General features: G+C 34.9%; 1 protein-coding gene across 1 annotated transcript in view; it reads right to left on the reverse strand.

The window, feature by feature from the left end:
- The window catches only part of RSRC1 (arginine and serine rich coiled-coil 1), a 429,365-nt gene that overhangs the window by 309,234 nt on the left and 104,933 nt on the right, over positions 1–15,198 (reverse strand). The window contains exon 4 of the mRNA XM_088023061.1: positions 6,169–6,342. Within this exon, the coding sequence (XP_087879187.1) occupies positions 6,169–6,342 (174 nt within the window). The remainder of the gene's footprint in view (positions 1–6,168; positions 6,343–15,198) is intronic.

Raw genomic sequence — 15,198 nt, forward strand, 5'->3', positions numbered from 1 at the left:
TGATAGGGGAAGGGAGGGAAAAATGACACAAGACGAAACCAGAGAGGGAGACAAACCATAAAGGGACTTAATCTCAGGAAACAAACTGAGGGTTGCTGGAAGGGAGGGGGGTTGGAGGGATGGGTGACGGACACTGGGGAAGGTATGTACTATGGTGAGCACTGTGAACTGTTTAAGTCTGATGAATCACAGACCTGTGACCCTGAAACAAATAATACATTGTATGTTAAATAAATAAATAAAAAACAGTACAATGTCACTGGTCATATTGACATTTTTATTTACAACCAATCTTTTTTTAAAAAGATTTTATTTATTTGAGAGAAAGAGAGAAAGAGCACAAGCAGGGTGAGGGGAGAGGGAGAAGCAGACTCCCCACTGAGCAGGGAGCCTGATACAGGGATTGGTCCCAGGACCCCGGGATCACGACCTGAGCCAGAGGCAGCCACTTAACCGACTGAGTCACCAAGGTGCCCCTCACAACCAATTTTTCAAAAAAGTCTATAAAAATGTTTTATAATAGCCAGCTATACTTGACGGAGTTTGATCAAATGTTGCTAAGGAAGACACAATATGAATACACAGAAGACTCATATGGGGTGTCTAATGTTCACAATCATCAAACCAAGCTGTAATTATGGGATGTCATGACAAGTTTCATATTTCTGATTTCTCACTCTCAGTATAAGTGTGCTTATCAAAATAATGTTGTGTCCAACTTCAACGTAAGAACTACTATTAATAAAATGTGTTTTCATATTTCAAAACATTTCTATAAAATAAATACAAATAGCTAATGATACGATAAATATTTTAAGTTTTAAAAATTTGGGGGGAAGCTAATAAAACAAGAAAAATCTGTATCAATGTTTAAAGGTAAAATAGTCTGAAAAAGCAAATTGTGTAAATGTAGAAAACACTGAAAATTAACATTAAATCATCTTTAGAAAATCTAAGACAAGGCTCAGTTGGTGTCTTTTTATTTTTTTAAAGATTATTTATTTATTTATTTGTGAGAGCATGAGCAGGGGGAGGGGGAGGAGCAGCAGGAGGAGAAGCAGACTCCCTGCTGAGCAGGGAGCCAGACATGGGGCTGGATCCCAGGACCCTGAGATCATGACCTGAGCTGAAGGCAGACGCTTAACTGACTGAGCCACCCAGGCGCCCCAGTTGGTGTCTTTCTTAAATTAATCCTTCATATATGGGCGCCTGGGTGAGTCAGTTGGTTAAGCAACTGCCTTCGGCTCAGGTCATGATCCTGGAGTCCCGGGATCGAGTCCCACATCGGGCTCCCTGCTGAGCAGGGAGTCTGCTTCTCCCTCTGACTCTCTTCCCTCTCATGCTCTCTATCTCTCATTCTCTCTCTCTCAAATAAATAAATAAAATCTTAAAAAAAAATTAATCCTTCATATAGTATTATAAGGGAAGACACCTTTTAGTCCCTACAAACTCCTGATACCCTCCCAGCTTTTATTAGGCCTTCCTTATTCAGTAGCTTCATAAAATGAAAAGATCAATTTATAACACTATAAGATGTAATCATTCAAATGTTCCAGGAATTCCAAGAACTATATTCAATTATCTGCTGTATTTATAAGATTTTTCAGAATTATCTAATTTGGTATCTTCTTCCTCAAAAGTTTAATAAAAAAACTCTTCCTTATTATTAGGCTCATTAAATTCTTGCACATTCCTTCCTCTCCCACTTTTATTTTTCCCAATTTGTAAAATAGTCCTTTACTATTATTACTCTTACTCTTCTTAATTTGTATTTTATAAATGTATGCTTTATATTCTATCAATTTTCATATAATATTGATATTTTCAAACTGGATTGATAAAAACAAACATTGTTATACATAAAGAAGCAGAAGTGTTATCTTCTCTATGTGGGAAGCAGCCAGGTTATTTAGCGTAACATAAGCTAAAATATTGTTCTTGGGTTGCTCAACTACAATGAACTAATATATAAGTCCTAAATATATGATTTGTGAATTTTTTTTTTCCTCCACCCACTTTTTTTCAGCAGCGAGGTAAAATCATTTGGCAAGAGACAGCTCACAAAATGATCACAGAAATAAATTCAAGGACTAGAAATTTTGTGGTTTTGATTAAATATAATTCTAAATAAACATATGAAATGCTGTTGTAGGAAAATATGTGAGAAAGAAGAGGGAGAAAAGAGAGAACCAATCTTTTACTAATGACAGATTTCTGGCCTGATCAAAGAAAAATAAGGCACAGAAATTCTTTCAGTTCTCTTTAGGTATTTTCTAGGTAAGTTTAAGCAACAGCATATGACTTGATCTCAAACATTATATCTCATCATCAATGATTATGGATTACTACAGGAATGAGGATAATGTACTGTTAAGAGTCAAGATGCTCTTGTCAGGAAACATGAATTAGAAGCTTAACTCTACCATTTACTAGCTCTATGACTACAAGTTTTTATCTATATGAAGGATAATAAAAGTTCATATTTCATGAGACTATTATGATAAGTAAATAAGATAATGCATGTCAACTGGTTAGCAAAACTCCTGATACTTAGAAAATATATTTAAAATGTAAAACACTTATTATGTCCGCGGGAAACAAAGCATTTTGTTCATATCTCATGTAGACCTGATCGTATCATTACCCTGCTTGCAACTTCATCAGCTTCTCACTGCCTTTAGAATTAACTCCCAACTTAAGTTATAAGATACTCCAAATACTCATTTCTCACCATTATTCCTCTTCAATTCTAAACCAAGCCTCATTAGACTTTAGTTCCTCAAATATGCCATACTCCCCTGCTTGCCTCTAAGTCTTTCCACATGAAGTTGGCTTTGCACATAACGTTCTTTCTCATCTCTTTCTTCACCACTTCTTCTGAGAGCCCTTCCCTGACATGCTGACTAGTCTGGACCAAACAGCTTAATGTTCATGGAGATATCTTGCAACCACAATTCGTCAAGACTAAGGATGAAAGCCAAGAGGCTAAGACTGGCCTGTTGGAAGAGTTAAAAAGTACCCAAATCTGCTTACCTCTAAACTCTCTGTTTTATTAGCAATAAACGTGCTCATGGGGGAACCTGGGTGGTGCAGTCAGTTAAGCCTCCAACTCTTGCCTTTGGCTCAGGCTGTGATGGCAGGGTTGTGAGATCAAGCCCCGCATCGGGCTCTGTGCTGAGCAGAGCTTCTCTCTCCCTCTTCCCTCTGCCTTCCTCCCCGCTCTCTCTCTATATAAAATAAATAAATAAATCTCTAAAAAAAATTGTGCTGAAGGTTTAAGCCAGAAGCTGACAAACTACAACCTGTGGGCCAAATCTGCCAATTGCTCATTTTGTAAATAAAAGTTTTATTGCGATACAGCCATATCATTCATTTAACATTATCTGTGGCTACCTTGGTGTTCAGTAGTTGCAACAGAGACACAGGCCTAAAAAGCCTAAATTATTTGCTATCTAGCCCTTTACAAAGAAGTCTGCTATCCCTGCATTAAGCTACTATTGTTTAGGTTTTGTTAATTATGGCCAAAAACATTCTAACTCATACACTGTTTCCATAGCTTCCTAGTAAACATTCATCTGATTTACACATCTTCTATCTATGCTTACTTTGCCATCTGCATGAACTCTCCAAGTAGGACTGCCTACTATTATGACCTTGTTACCAACATAGTACTTCATAAATAGAAGGCATTTAAATGTTGTTGACTGAACAAGCGAACAAATGAATGAATGAGTGTATCTGATCAATAACCAATCAATATTTAATAACAACTAACATGTACATTAGGTACTCTAAGTGATACAAAAGAGTAAAAGATATATTCTCAGCCCTGAATGGCTTAAGAAATCAGGTCTAAGAAATAAACACATAAGCTTAAAAAAAAAGACATTATTTCTGAAGCAAAGCAGGGTACATCTGTACATATATAAATACTATCATTAAATGTGTATGTGACCCCCCCAAAATTCCTGATTTAGATCATACCAAAAGATAAGAATCTGGATGTCCTCGGCACAAACCACAAGAGAGAATATCCTGATATACACCACCTTATACTATGGTCCACTAAAACCATGGAAATTACTGAATCAAGCTACTCAACAGTTTTTTGACATTGGTTCCCAGAGCCCTTCAACTAACACCTCTTGTTTTGAACTTGTTCATCCCCTTTGTTGAGATTTAAAAAATAATGAAGAATACAACATTATTACCTTGTAAATCTGTCATCCAGGATTTAGTCCCTCGAACATAATCGCCACTGAGTTTAACCTGTAAAACTGGCCCAAACTTTCAAGACTGATGTCACCATATTAGAATCTTTCCTGAAACCACCCAACCTCCCTTTTTTATCCATGCATTCATTTTTCTTACCTTTAAAATCTCCAAAATAATGCTTTATGTAATATAAATTTTATACAACTGTGTAATTATTTTGAAGTGGAAAGCAAATATTTAATGACTACCAGAAAGCATAGTCACTCTTCTCATAGCCACATAACATCTAAAGTATAAACCAAAAGAAAAAGAAAACAAAAAAGAGACAAGGAGCAAGGCAGTTCCTTGACTGACATAATTATTCATCCTCTTGGTCCATATTTTCCAGTCTCAAAAAGCTATTCTCTATCCTCTCTTCAAATCTATCATCCTCCTGGGGCGCCTGGGTGGCTCAGTCGGCAAGCGTCTGCCTTCGGCTCAGGTCATGGTCCCAGGGTCCTGGGATCGAGCCCTGCACCGGGCTTCCTGCTCAGCGGGAAGCCTGCTTCTCCCTCTCCCACTCCCCCTGCTTGTGTTCCCTCTCTTGCTGTGTCTCTCTCTGTCAAATAAATAAATAAAATCTTAAAAAAAAAAAATCTATCATCCTTCTGACTTTCTCCCTCTCTCAATAGATTTCTCTCATATCCTCTCTGATCTTAATTCCACTCTACCACTCTAGCTAACTCAGCCTCCCTATCCTATGGCCAGATATCCAACCCCATCTCCTCTCCTATAACATTCAACAATCCTTAAAACTAGAAAAAGGCAGAACTCGGAATTTTGCACGACCACAACTGTTCTGTGTGCATTAAAAGTTGTGAGGTCATCAGGAAAAAGAAAGTCATATAATAATACTATCCTCTTCCAAAGTCCACCACACATTTATCATTTCAAAGAATCTGGCAGGTTTATATAGTATCACTGTAAATCTGGAAATAAAAAATAAACACACAGACAACTGTGAAAAAGAAAAGGATGAGAGACAAGTTCCATATCCTTTAATAAACTTAATTCTTCACAGAATCAAGATCTCAAGGAACTACCTTTAAGATCCTGACAAGCTCTTTGATTTAACACTGAAAACTGATACATGACAGATAAACACTTTTGTACTGAAGTATTACAGTGAATATACATGGGGTGTTGAAAGACTCACAAAGGGGGATAAATTCCAAGATGTTCTACTTTATATAATAAAAGAGCCCAATGTCAGTTTTGAATAAAACAAACAAGAAGCTATAATTCAAACTACAAACCAAGATTTTGCTTCATTTTAACATTTTCTAATTTAACAAACAGTTATCAATGGATTTCAACCTCCAACTGGACAAAGTTAGACTAATTGTTTCAATAATACCAATTCCAGAAAAAATAAATTCTGGGTCTCACACACACACACACTCACTCTAACATATCCACAAACACACCCCAAACAGTGGTCAAGTCCCATTCTATATAGAAAGAAGTCTAACCAATAGTAAATCACATGGTTCCCTACCTTCGTTCTACTTTCACCCTTTTCCCCTAACAGCTTTACAATAAATTAATAGACACTTTTAATCATGAGCTAGTCTTTGAATTGTAAAATCATATTTATGGTAAGGAAATTGAATGTAGAACTTTCCTAAAGAATTATGTAAATTTTCTTTTACTGACATACTAAGCTTTGATCATGCCATTTATTTTGTTTCTAAAATTTGTTATATAAATCTTAAATGGAAACAGGAATATAAAGGAAGCACAGTAAAAGTCTGAGATGACCATTTTGATTTATCCTTTCTTCTTTACCTAATGTATTTTCCTCTTTTGTTCATCTAAGAAAAATCTCAGAGAATGAAAATTTAGTCTGAATATTGCCATGGAGTCATGGCAATCACACTGCGTCATCACTACTTAGGATTTGTTTCAACTTACCCACGTTTGATGTTGTGTAATTCCTTATCCTTGCATTTATCCTTCTCCTTTTCTCTCTTCTCCTTGTCTCTGCCTTTCCGTCGTTCTCTATCCCGAGATCGACTACGGGTTCTTCTGTGACTGGACCTTTCACTGCTTCGACTGTGGGACCGTGGACGAGGTCTTGACCGGGACCTATATTAAGTAGATTTTATTACATTCACTTAGTGTATATTTTGTATTATGAAATGCAAATTATTCTTAAAAACTATCTAAAAGGATTTAGTTTTTAGTTATGGATTTGGTAACTAAATAACTGTGTGAAGTAAACATCTGTATAGGATTCTTTATGAATAAATATACTCAATTGAAATGATATGAGGGAAGTATATGTTGTCCACTTTAGAGGAAATTAAGGTTTAGTCAAAAAATGTCTGCGAGTATAAGTCTTAAAGGTTCAAATTGAGTCTTGATTACTCAAGTCTCCTCAAATAATATAACAAATCTAAATGTATTCAAAAATAGTGTCTTCCCTATCTCTATAATCTTGGCTTCCATATCTATTCAACTTCTTTTCTTATATCTGTTACAATAAAACTATTACTCTCCTCTACCCTTATCCAGCTATTCTTTGTATTAAATGACAGTATGAGCTGGGATATACTATGGTTTTTTTTTAAAAAGTAAAGATTTCAAATCCTGCTTACAGTACTGAAAGAAAGCTTCTACCAGACTTATCTTATAGATAACTATACAAAACAACTACCTAAACGCACTTTTGGATACTGACCAAAGGAAGTCAGATTCTATAGGGGGCCAACACTTGGGAAAAGAACAGAGCAATAAGAAAGTTTCCCATTTTATATCTTCTTTTCTGACGGCAAGGCTAACTCTGTGACATTCAGGGCAGCTAAAACTCCAACAAAAAACTTCAGGATTTTTGTCCTAAAAAAAACAGAAGAAAGACTCAGCAACCACTGGAAAAGGAAAAGGAAAGGGGAATCCTAAAAAAGAGTGAGAAGAGAAAGCCAAAAATTCTTTATGTAAATACTACTCAAATCCCAGGCTGAACCCTACATTATGCATAGGAGGGGAAAATTCCACAGATAGTTAAGGATAAAAGAATTGAAAACATCAAATGTCCCTGAAGAGACAGGATTTTTATAATTTTAATTCAACTAACTTTCCTGTTAGAACAAACAACTAGCAAACAAATCAGTATTCTTTAGAGGAATAAAACAGAACTCAGTGTATTCAAAAATGTGACATTCACCATGCCCAGGATAATATCCAAAATTACTAGATAATACAACAAGGTATGAAAAATGTGATCCAATCTCAAGAGAAAAGATAATCAATGGAGATTAACCCTGAGATAAGCCAAATCTTAGAATTAGCAGAAGGATTTTTAAAAAGTATAACTATATTTGCAATAAATATAAAGAAATCTCAGCAGAAAAACTAGAAAATGAAAAAAAATGAAATTCTATAACTAAAAAATACAATATCTGAAATTTAAATTATGCTGAATGAGATTAAAATCTACTAACCACTAATGAGATTAGTAACAACAGAGGAAAGAATCTGTATACTTGAAAATAAATCAAATCAAGATTACCCAATCCAACAGACTAAGAGAAAAAAAGACTGTCAATAATAAAAACAGATCCTCCAGGATCTCTGTGACAATATCCAAATGTCTAACATGTTTATTTAAACCCAAAAGTAGAGAACATAATAAGATAGAAAACAACTTTTTTGTGGTGGCCAAAATTTCCCCAAATTTAGTGAAAGACAAATTTTCAGGTCCTGGAAGTTTAATGAATGCCAAGATGAATATGGAGAACCATGACTACTGATGAAACTGATGAAAACTAAAAGTAAAGAGAAATCTTTAAAGTATTCAGAAAAAAACTGACACATTACAAGCAGGAAGGAGAGCAATGATATCCATTACTGCTGGCTTCTCATCAGATACAGTGGAGATCAGAAGACAGTAGAATGAAGTTCTTAACATGGTGAAAGAAAAAAAATCAGCCCAGAATTTTATTTTTAGCAAAAATATCCTTCAAAAAATGAAAGTAAAATAAAGACATTTTTAAGATAAAGGGAAGAATAAACCATAATCATCAACAGTAAATCTGTATCACATTAAGTTCTAAAGAGAAGGCTAAAGAGAATGATGACAGATGAAAACTTGGGATCTTTAGGAAAGAATGAAGACCACTGGAAATACTAAATATATGTGGAAATATTAAAAAACTACTTCCCTTAATTTATTTAAAATATATATATGTGCTTGAGTGCCAGTCACTAAGTGTTTGACTCTCAATCTTGACTCAGGTCTTGATCTCAGGGTTGTTGAGTTCAAGGCCTGCATGGGGCTCCCTGTCAGGCATGGAGACTATTTAAAAAAAAAATACATATGTGTGTGGGGGGGCACATGTGTGGGCTTAAAGTAAAAATTACAGTTTCATTGTAGAGCTTATAATGAAGGTAGATATAATACATATAATCTCTATAAAATAAAATACATGGCATGTAAATGGAGACCTATACAGTTATAAGGTTTCTATATTTCATATGAATGGTGAAAGAGTAACTCTAAGTACACTGAAATGGTAAGGGGGTTTATGTAATACTTAGAAAAAGAAATGCAAATATGTATAGCTAAAAAGCCAAAGGAAGAGATAAACAAGAATTCTTAAAAATATTCATTAAATCCAAAAGGAGGCTGGAAAAGAGGTACAAAGAAAAATCAGAGGGACAAACAAAAATTTAAAATAAAATAATATATTATATAAAATAAATATTATGTGTATATAAAATACATAAAACAAAATACATTAAAGTATGCATATAAAATAAAATAGATATATATCAGATGGTAGACTTAAATCCAAATATATCAATAAACATCTTAAATATTAATAGAATCAATACCTTAATTAAAAACAGCTTGTCTTTCTTTAAAAAAAAGGGGGGGCACCTGGGTGGCTCAGTTGTTAAGCGTCTGCCTTCGGCTCAGGTCATGAACCCAGGGTCCTGGGACCGAGCCCCACCTTGGGCTCCCTGCTCCACGGAAAGCCTGCTTCTCCCTCTCCCACTCCCCCTGCTTGTGTTCCTGCTCTTGCTATCTCTCTCTCTGTCAAATAAAGAAATAAAATCTTAAAAAAAAAAAAAAAAAGACGAAGAAGAAGAACTTGTCCTAGGGTGCCTGGGTGGCTTAGTCGGTTAGGTGTCTGACTCTTGATTTCGGCTCAGGTCATGATCTCAGGTTTGTGAGATGAGCCCCAAGTTGGACTGTGTGCTGGGAGGGCAACCTGCTTAAGATTCTCTCTCCCTCTCCCTCTGCCCCTCCACCCCTTTACTCTCTCTCTTAAGAAAAAAAAAAAAAAAACTTGTCCAAATGAATCAAAAGGCAACACACAACTACATGCTATCTACAAGATATTTACTTTAAATTTACAGACACAGGTTGAAAGTAATGGCTAAAAATAGATATATCATGCAAACAGTAAGCACAGGAAGGGTGGAATGAATATATTAATATCAGATAAATTAGACTTAAGAAACTAAAAGGTATCACCAAAAAAAAAAAAAGATACTTCATCATGATCAAAGGATCAATTCATAAGTAGAAATCATACAAAATGTTTATCTGACCACAACAGAATTAACCTAGAGTTTAATAACAATAAAATATCTAGAAAAAGATACAGAGAAATTAAATACTCTTCTAAATAATTCATTAGAAATCACAAGAAAAATTAGAAAATATTTTGAACTGAATGACAGTGAAAATACAATATAGGAAAATTTATAAGATGAGCTAAAAGCAATGTTTAGAGGTAATCTTATAGCTTTAAATGTTTATATTAAAAAAGAAGAAAGTTCTAAAATCAAATACCTAAGGTTTCATCTTAAGATGCCAGAAAAAGACGAGCAAAAAGTAAAACCAAAGTAGGGAGAAGGAAGGAAACATTAAAGAGCAAAAATCAATAAAATGGAAAGCAATAATGAAAAAAAGTCAAAATCTGGTTCTCTGAGAATACCTACATATTTGGTAAATCCTCAGCTAGACTAAACAAGCAAAACAGAAAAGAGCAAACACAAATTACTCCCCCAAAGGATGATAGAGAGATTGCATAAATGAGACCTGGGTATTTAGGACACATGTAGGTCTTGAAGAGAATTACATGGGTTGCAATGATACTAATGCCTATCTTCTTTCATCCCTAACTGGTTTACTCAGTGATTGAAGAGCAATATCATATGATAAAGTCACACACATTTTTTAATATATGATTTTGAGAAGTTACAATATTTCTTGCTACGATGAAAACATGGGTTTATTATCCTAATTTATAAAAATTAAATTTCTCTCATTTTCTAAGTTTGATTGCTCCTTCTCTTAATTTTGACATAGGACTTCTTTCCACATAAAGTTTTAATTTATCCTGACAATTAATTTCCCCCACAAATGTTAGTTTATTCATTTCTAATTAAATCTATTATATGTGACTATATAGAAATTTTAACAGATTATTCTAAAATCTTTAACCAATAATCATAAAAAATTTATAGTTTTCTATTAAAAGAAAGTAATAATAATAAAAATGGAGAGGGGCCTTTTTTGTGAGAGCCTCAACCACTATACATATATATTTTATGTATATACACAGAGTATATTATTTTAATTTGGTTCTACATTGTTCATGACCAAAATGATTCTTGCAATTAGTTTTCATTTAACTAGTGAAAATGCAGAGTATAAAAGACAAGTTAACATAGTTTAAACTTTAACAACAAAACTAAGTTTCTCTTTTTTAATGAATCTTGAATGTAAACTCATTTCTTAGTGGTTTGCCCTTTTGTAAAAAAAATACACTGTTTGACAAAAATGTGCAACCATTTGTGGTTTACAAATGAGGTGGATTTGGGTGAAATCATGTTTTTTCACTGTATCTTAAAAAACAGATGTACTTGCTATTAATATACCCAAAGTTATACAAGTATTAAGTTAAAAAAAAAAATAAAGGATTTCTTATATACTGGTGTCCTCAAACAAGTTATTTCCTCTCTGGGCATCTGTTTCCTTATCTACAAAAGGGGGATAATAACTACCTTTCAGGGTTACCTAACTGAATTGAGAGATAGCAGACAAGTGATTTGAGAGCAGGCAGGCACCGAGAAAGACATAACTTAGGGATGTGCTAATCTGAATGAATGAGTAAAATCTGAATCGGAAGCATATTAAGTATGTTTCCCTCATGCTATAGCTAATTCAGTAAAGAGCAGCATTTTGATTTTGATAAACCTTTAAAATCTTAAAGCTGGTGTAAGGATTACTCAAGTCTCAATATATTTCTTTTATACAGGAAGGTAAGGACTAATAACCTTGGACAACAATCCATGTCTTCACAGGAAACCCACAGAAGCCAAATACATGGTCTTCACAGATTTGCTATTAACAAGAAAATCACATCACCTATCATACAAGCTTTTGAAGAATAAAAGGGGATATTTTTGAGAGTCAAGAAGGGCACAGTAACATAAAGACAACAGGCCTAAATTGGCACTGCCCCAGAGAAACCAGAAAGTAGGATTACTCTATCACCATCACAGCAAAGCTAGATACCACAATTAGAGGCCTTCTATCAATTACTATCTGCCCACCCTCCCACAGCACCTACTTTCCAAATCTCTATTCCTCCCAATATCCTCAATTCATAAAAAACACACAATTATCTCCAAACTCATCTCATGGATTTTCCTAACACAAAGATTACGCTGTAGAAAACCTATGACTGCCATTCTCCAAAACATCTTGCTCATTATTCACCATATGTGAATATATGCAACCCATGCCATTTTGGAATGTCGCTGATGTGGCTCGAAGAACTATGATAGCAACAGCAGATCTGTAAGTTAAGCCATCCATGATGTCAAATTTAAAGAAAGTAAGAAGTTTTAAAATATCACAGTACGCAATATAAGCTACTGAGCTTTTCCCCTCTAATGTTTTAATGTTTTTATTTTAATTATCATATTGTAGGCCTCTTAATTTTGCTTATAAGCTACAAGAAGCAAAAAATGACTCCAGAGAGGATACATGGGGAAAAGATTAAGTCCAAAATATAGGCAAAATAACATCATTAAAGGATGTTTAAAAGGACCACAAAATTCAAAGATTTAAAGTAAATTAGGCTGCTGATTACTTCTCATTAGAATTACTTTATATAATATCTTACACATATGAACAACTCCATTTACTTTATTAAGTAACTTTAACTATATATATGAAGGCTCTCCATCAAGAAGAAAGGATCAGATCACAGTAAAGAGATTTCCTACCCTGACCAAACAAAAAAGTTAAAGAAACTACACTAAAATTAAAGATATTATTTGTCCCTCGTTCCTTAAATAAATACCCTTCTGATAAATCACTCTAGAAGTCTCTAGAGTACCATAACCAAAATGGAGATATATTATAAAGCAAAGAAACATTTGATAAAAAATGTGGCACTCTAGAACACACAATATATAAGCAATAAATGGACAGCAAGATGTCCTATTATACCAGATAAATGCTTTCAATATCTACAGAATAGGAACAATCACCATAACATCCCTACATAAAATGAATTACTGCCCTCAAAAACCAATACGTCAAGTTTTTTAATTGGCTAATAAGTTCTAAACACATGTAATCAAAACAAATATCCTAATATTTTATCTTTCAAAAAAAATAACACCAATACTTCAAAGTCTCTTAAGTAGAGTTCTATAAATAAAAACTATATTTACCATAAAGTAAAACTATACTTAAGTTAAATTTTAAAATTATACATTGAATAAATTAACATGAATTCCATGTCAGAATGACATTTTGAACATGGATATCTACTTTCACACCCAAATGAAATCCAGCTAAAACCATAACCACAGGAAGAATTTTTTTTTTTTAAAGATTTTATTTATTTATTTGACAGAGAGAGAGACAGTGAGAGCAGGAACACAAGCAGGGAGAGCGGGAGAGGGAGAGCAGGCTTGCCACTGAGCAGGGAGCCCGATATGGGACTCGATCCCAGGACCCTAGGATCATGACCTGAGCTGAAGAAAGCCACTTAATGACTGAGCCACCCAGGTGCACGGGAATTTTGTTTTTTTTAAAGAATGTACACTCTAAGAAAGAAATATACTATGGAAAGGGAAGTGTCCACTGGTGGCTCAGGGTTCCATAAAACAAGATGTCATCGAAGGATCTGAAAACAAACTTAACTTTTCCCATAAAGTTCCCCATTTATTAAAGAAACTCCATTTCACTGTATTAATAATGTACAGTGACACTCAAGAAACCTTGTAAAGTCACCTAAAACCTTCAGGCCATTCACAGAATGGCCTATTACTGCTGATCCAGGAAAATTCTGCACATTATCACGAACAACAACAACAAAAGGAATCAACATCCATACAAAGCAACTACACTTGAGCCTTAACACAGGTTTGAACTGTGCTGGACCACTATATGTAGATTTTTTTCAGTAGATGCAGTACAGTACTATAAATGTATTTTTCTTATGATTTTCTTAATAACATTTTCTTTTTTCTAGCTTACTTTATATTGTTATTTATTTATTTTTCTCTTTAAATTTTTTATTATTATGTTCATCACCATACATTACATCGTTAGTTTTTGATGTAGTGTTCCATGATTGTTTGTGCATAATACCCAGTGCTCCACGCAGAACGTGCCCTCTTTAATACCCATCACCAGGCTGATCCATCCCCCCACCCCCTCCCCTCTAGAACCCTCAGTTTGTTTCTCAGAGTTCATTGTCTCTCATAGTTCAACTCCCCCTCTGATTCCCCCCCTTCATTCTTCCCCTCTTGCTATCTTCTTCTTTTTTTTTTTTTTGGTTAACATATATTGCATTATGTGCTTCAGAGGTACAGATCTGTGATTCAACAGTATTGCACAATTCACAGCACTCACCATAGCACATACCCTCCCCGATGTCTATCACCCAGCCACTCCCTCCCTCCCACCCCCCACCACTCAGGGAACCCTCAGTTTGTTTACTGAGATTAAGATTTCCTCATATCAGTGAGGTCATATGATACATGTCTTTCTCTGATTAACTTATTTCAATCAGCATAACACCCTCCAGTTCCCTCCACGTCGTTGCAAATGGCAAGGTCTCATTCCTTTTGATGGCTGCATAATATTCCACTGTGTATATATACCACACCTTCTTTATCCATTCATCTGTCGATGGACATCCTGTCTCTTTCCAGTTTGGCTATTGTGGACATTCCTGCTATAAACATTGGGGTGCACGTACCCCTTCTGATCCCTACATTTGTATCTTTGTGGTAAATACCCAGTAATGCAAATGCTGGATCGTATGGTAGCTCTATTGTCAACTTTATGAGGAACCTCCATACTGTTTTCCAGAGTGGTTGCACCAGCTTGCATTCACATCAACAGTGTAGGAGGGTTCCCCTTTCTCCACATCCCCGCCAGCATCTGTCATTTCCTGACTTGTTAATTTTAGCCATTCTGACTGGTGTGAGGTGGTATCTCATGAGGTTTTGATTTGGATTTCCCTGATGCTGAGCAATCTTGAGCACTTTTTAATGTGTCTGTTGGCCATTTGGATGTCTTCTTTGGAAAAATGTCTGTTCATGTCTTCTGCCCATTTATTGATTGGATTATTTGTTCTTTGGGTGTTGAGTTTGATAAATTCTTTATAGATTTTGGATACTACCCTTTATCTGATATGTCATGTGCAAATATTTTCTCCCATTCTGTCAGCTGTCTTTTGATTTTGTTGACTGTTTCTTTTGCCGTGCAAAAGCTTTTTATCTTGATGAAATCCCAATATTCATTTTTGCCCTTGCTTCCCTTGCCTTTGGCGATGTTTCTAGGAAGAAGTTGCTGCGGCGGAGGTCGAACAGGTTGCTGCCTGTGTTCGCCTTTAGGATTGTGATGGACTCCTGTCTCACATCTAGGTCTTTCAACCATTTGGAGTCTTTTTTTGGGTG

This window comes from Eumetopias jubatus, unplaced genomic scaffold (assembly GCF_037043125.1).
Source record: "Eumetopias jubatus isolate StellerSeaLion01/CBP00866 unplaced genomic scaffold, mEumJub1_p1.0 scaffold_1, whole genome shotgun sequence".
NCBI classification, from domain to species: Eukaryota; Metazoa; Chordata; class Mammalia; order Carnivora; family Otariidae; genus Eumetopias; species Eumetopias jubatus.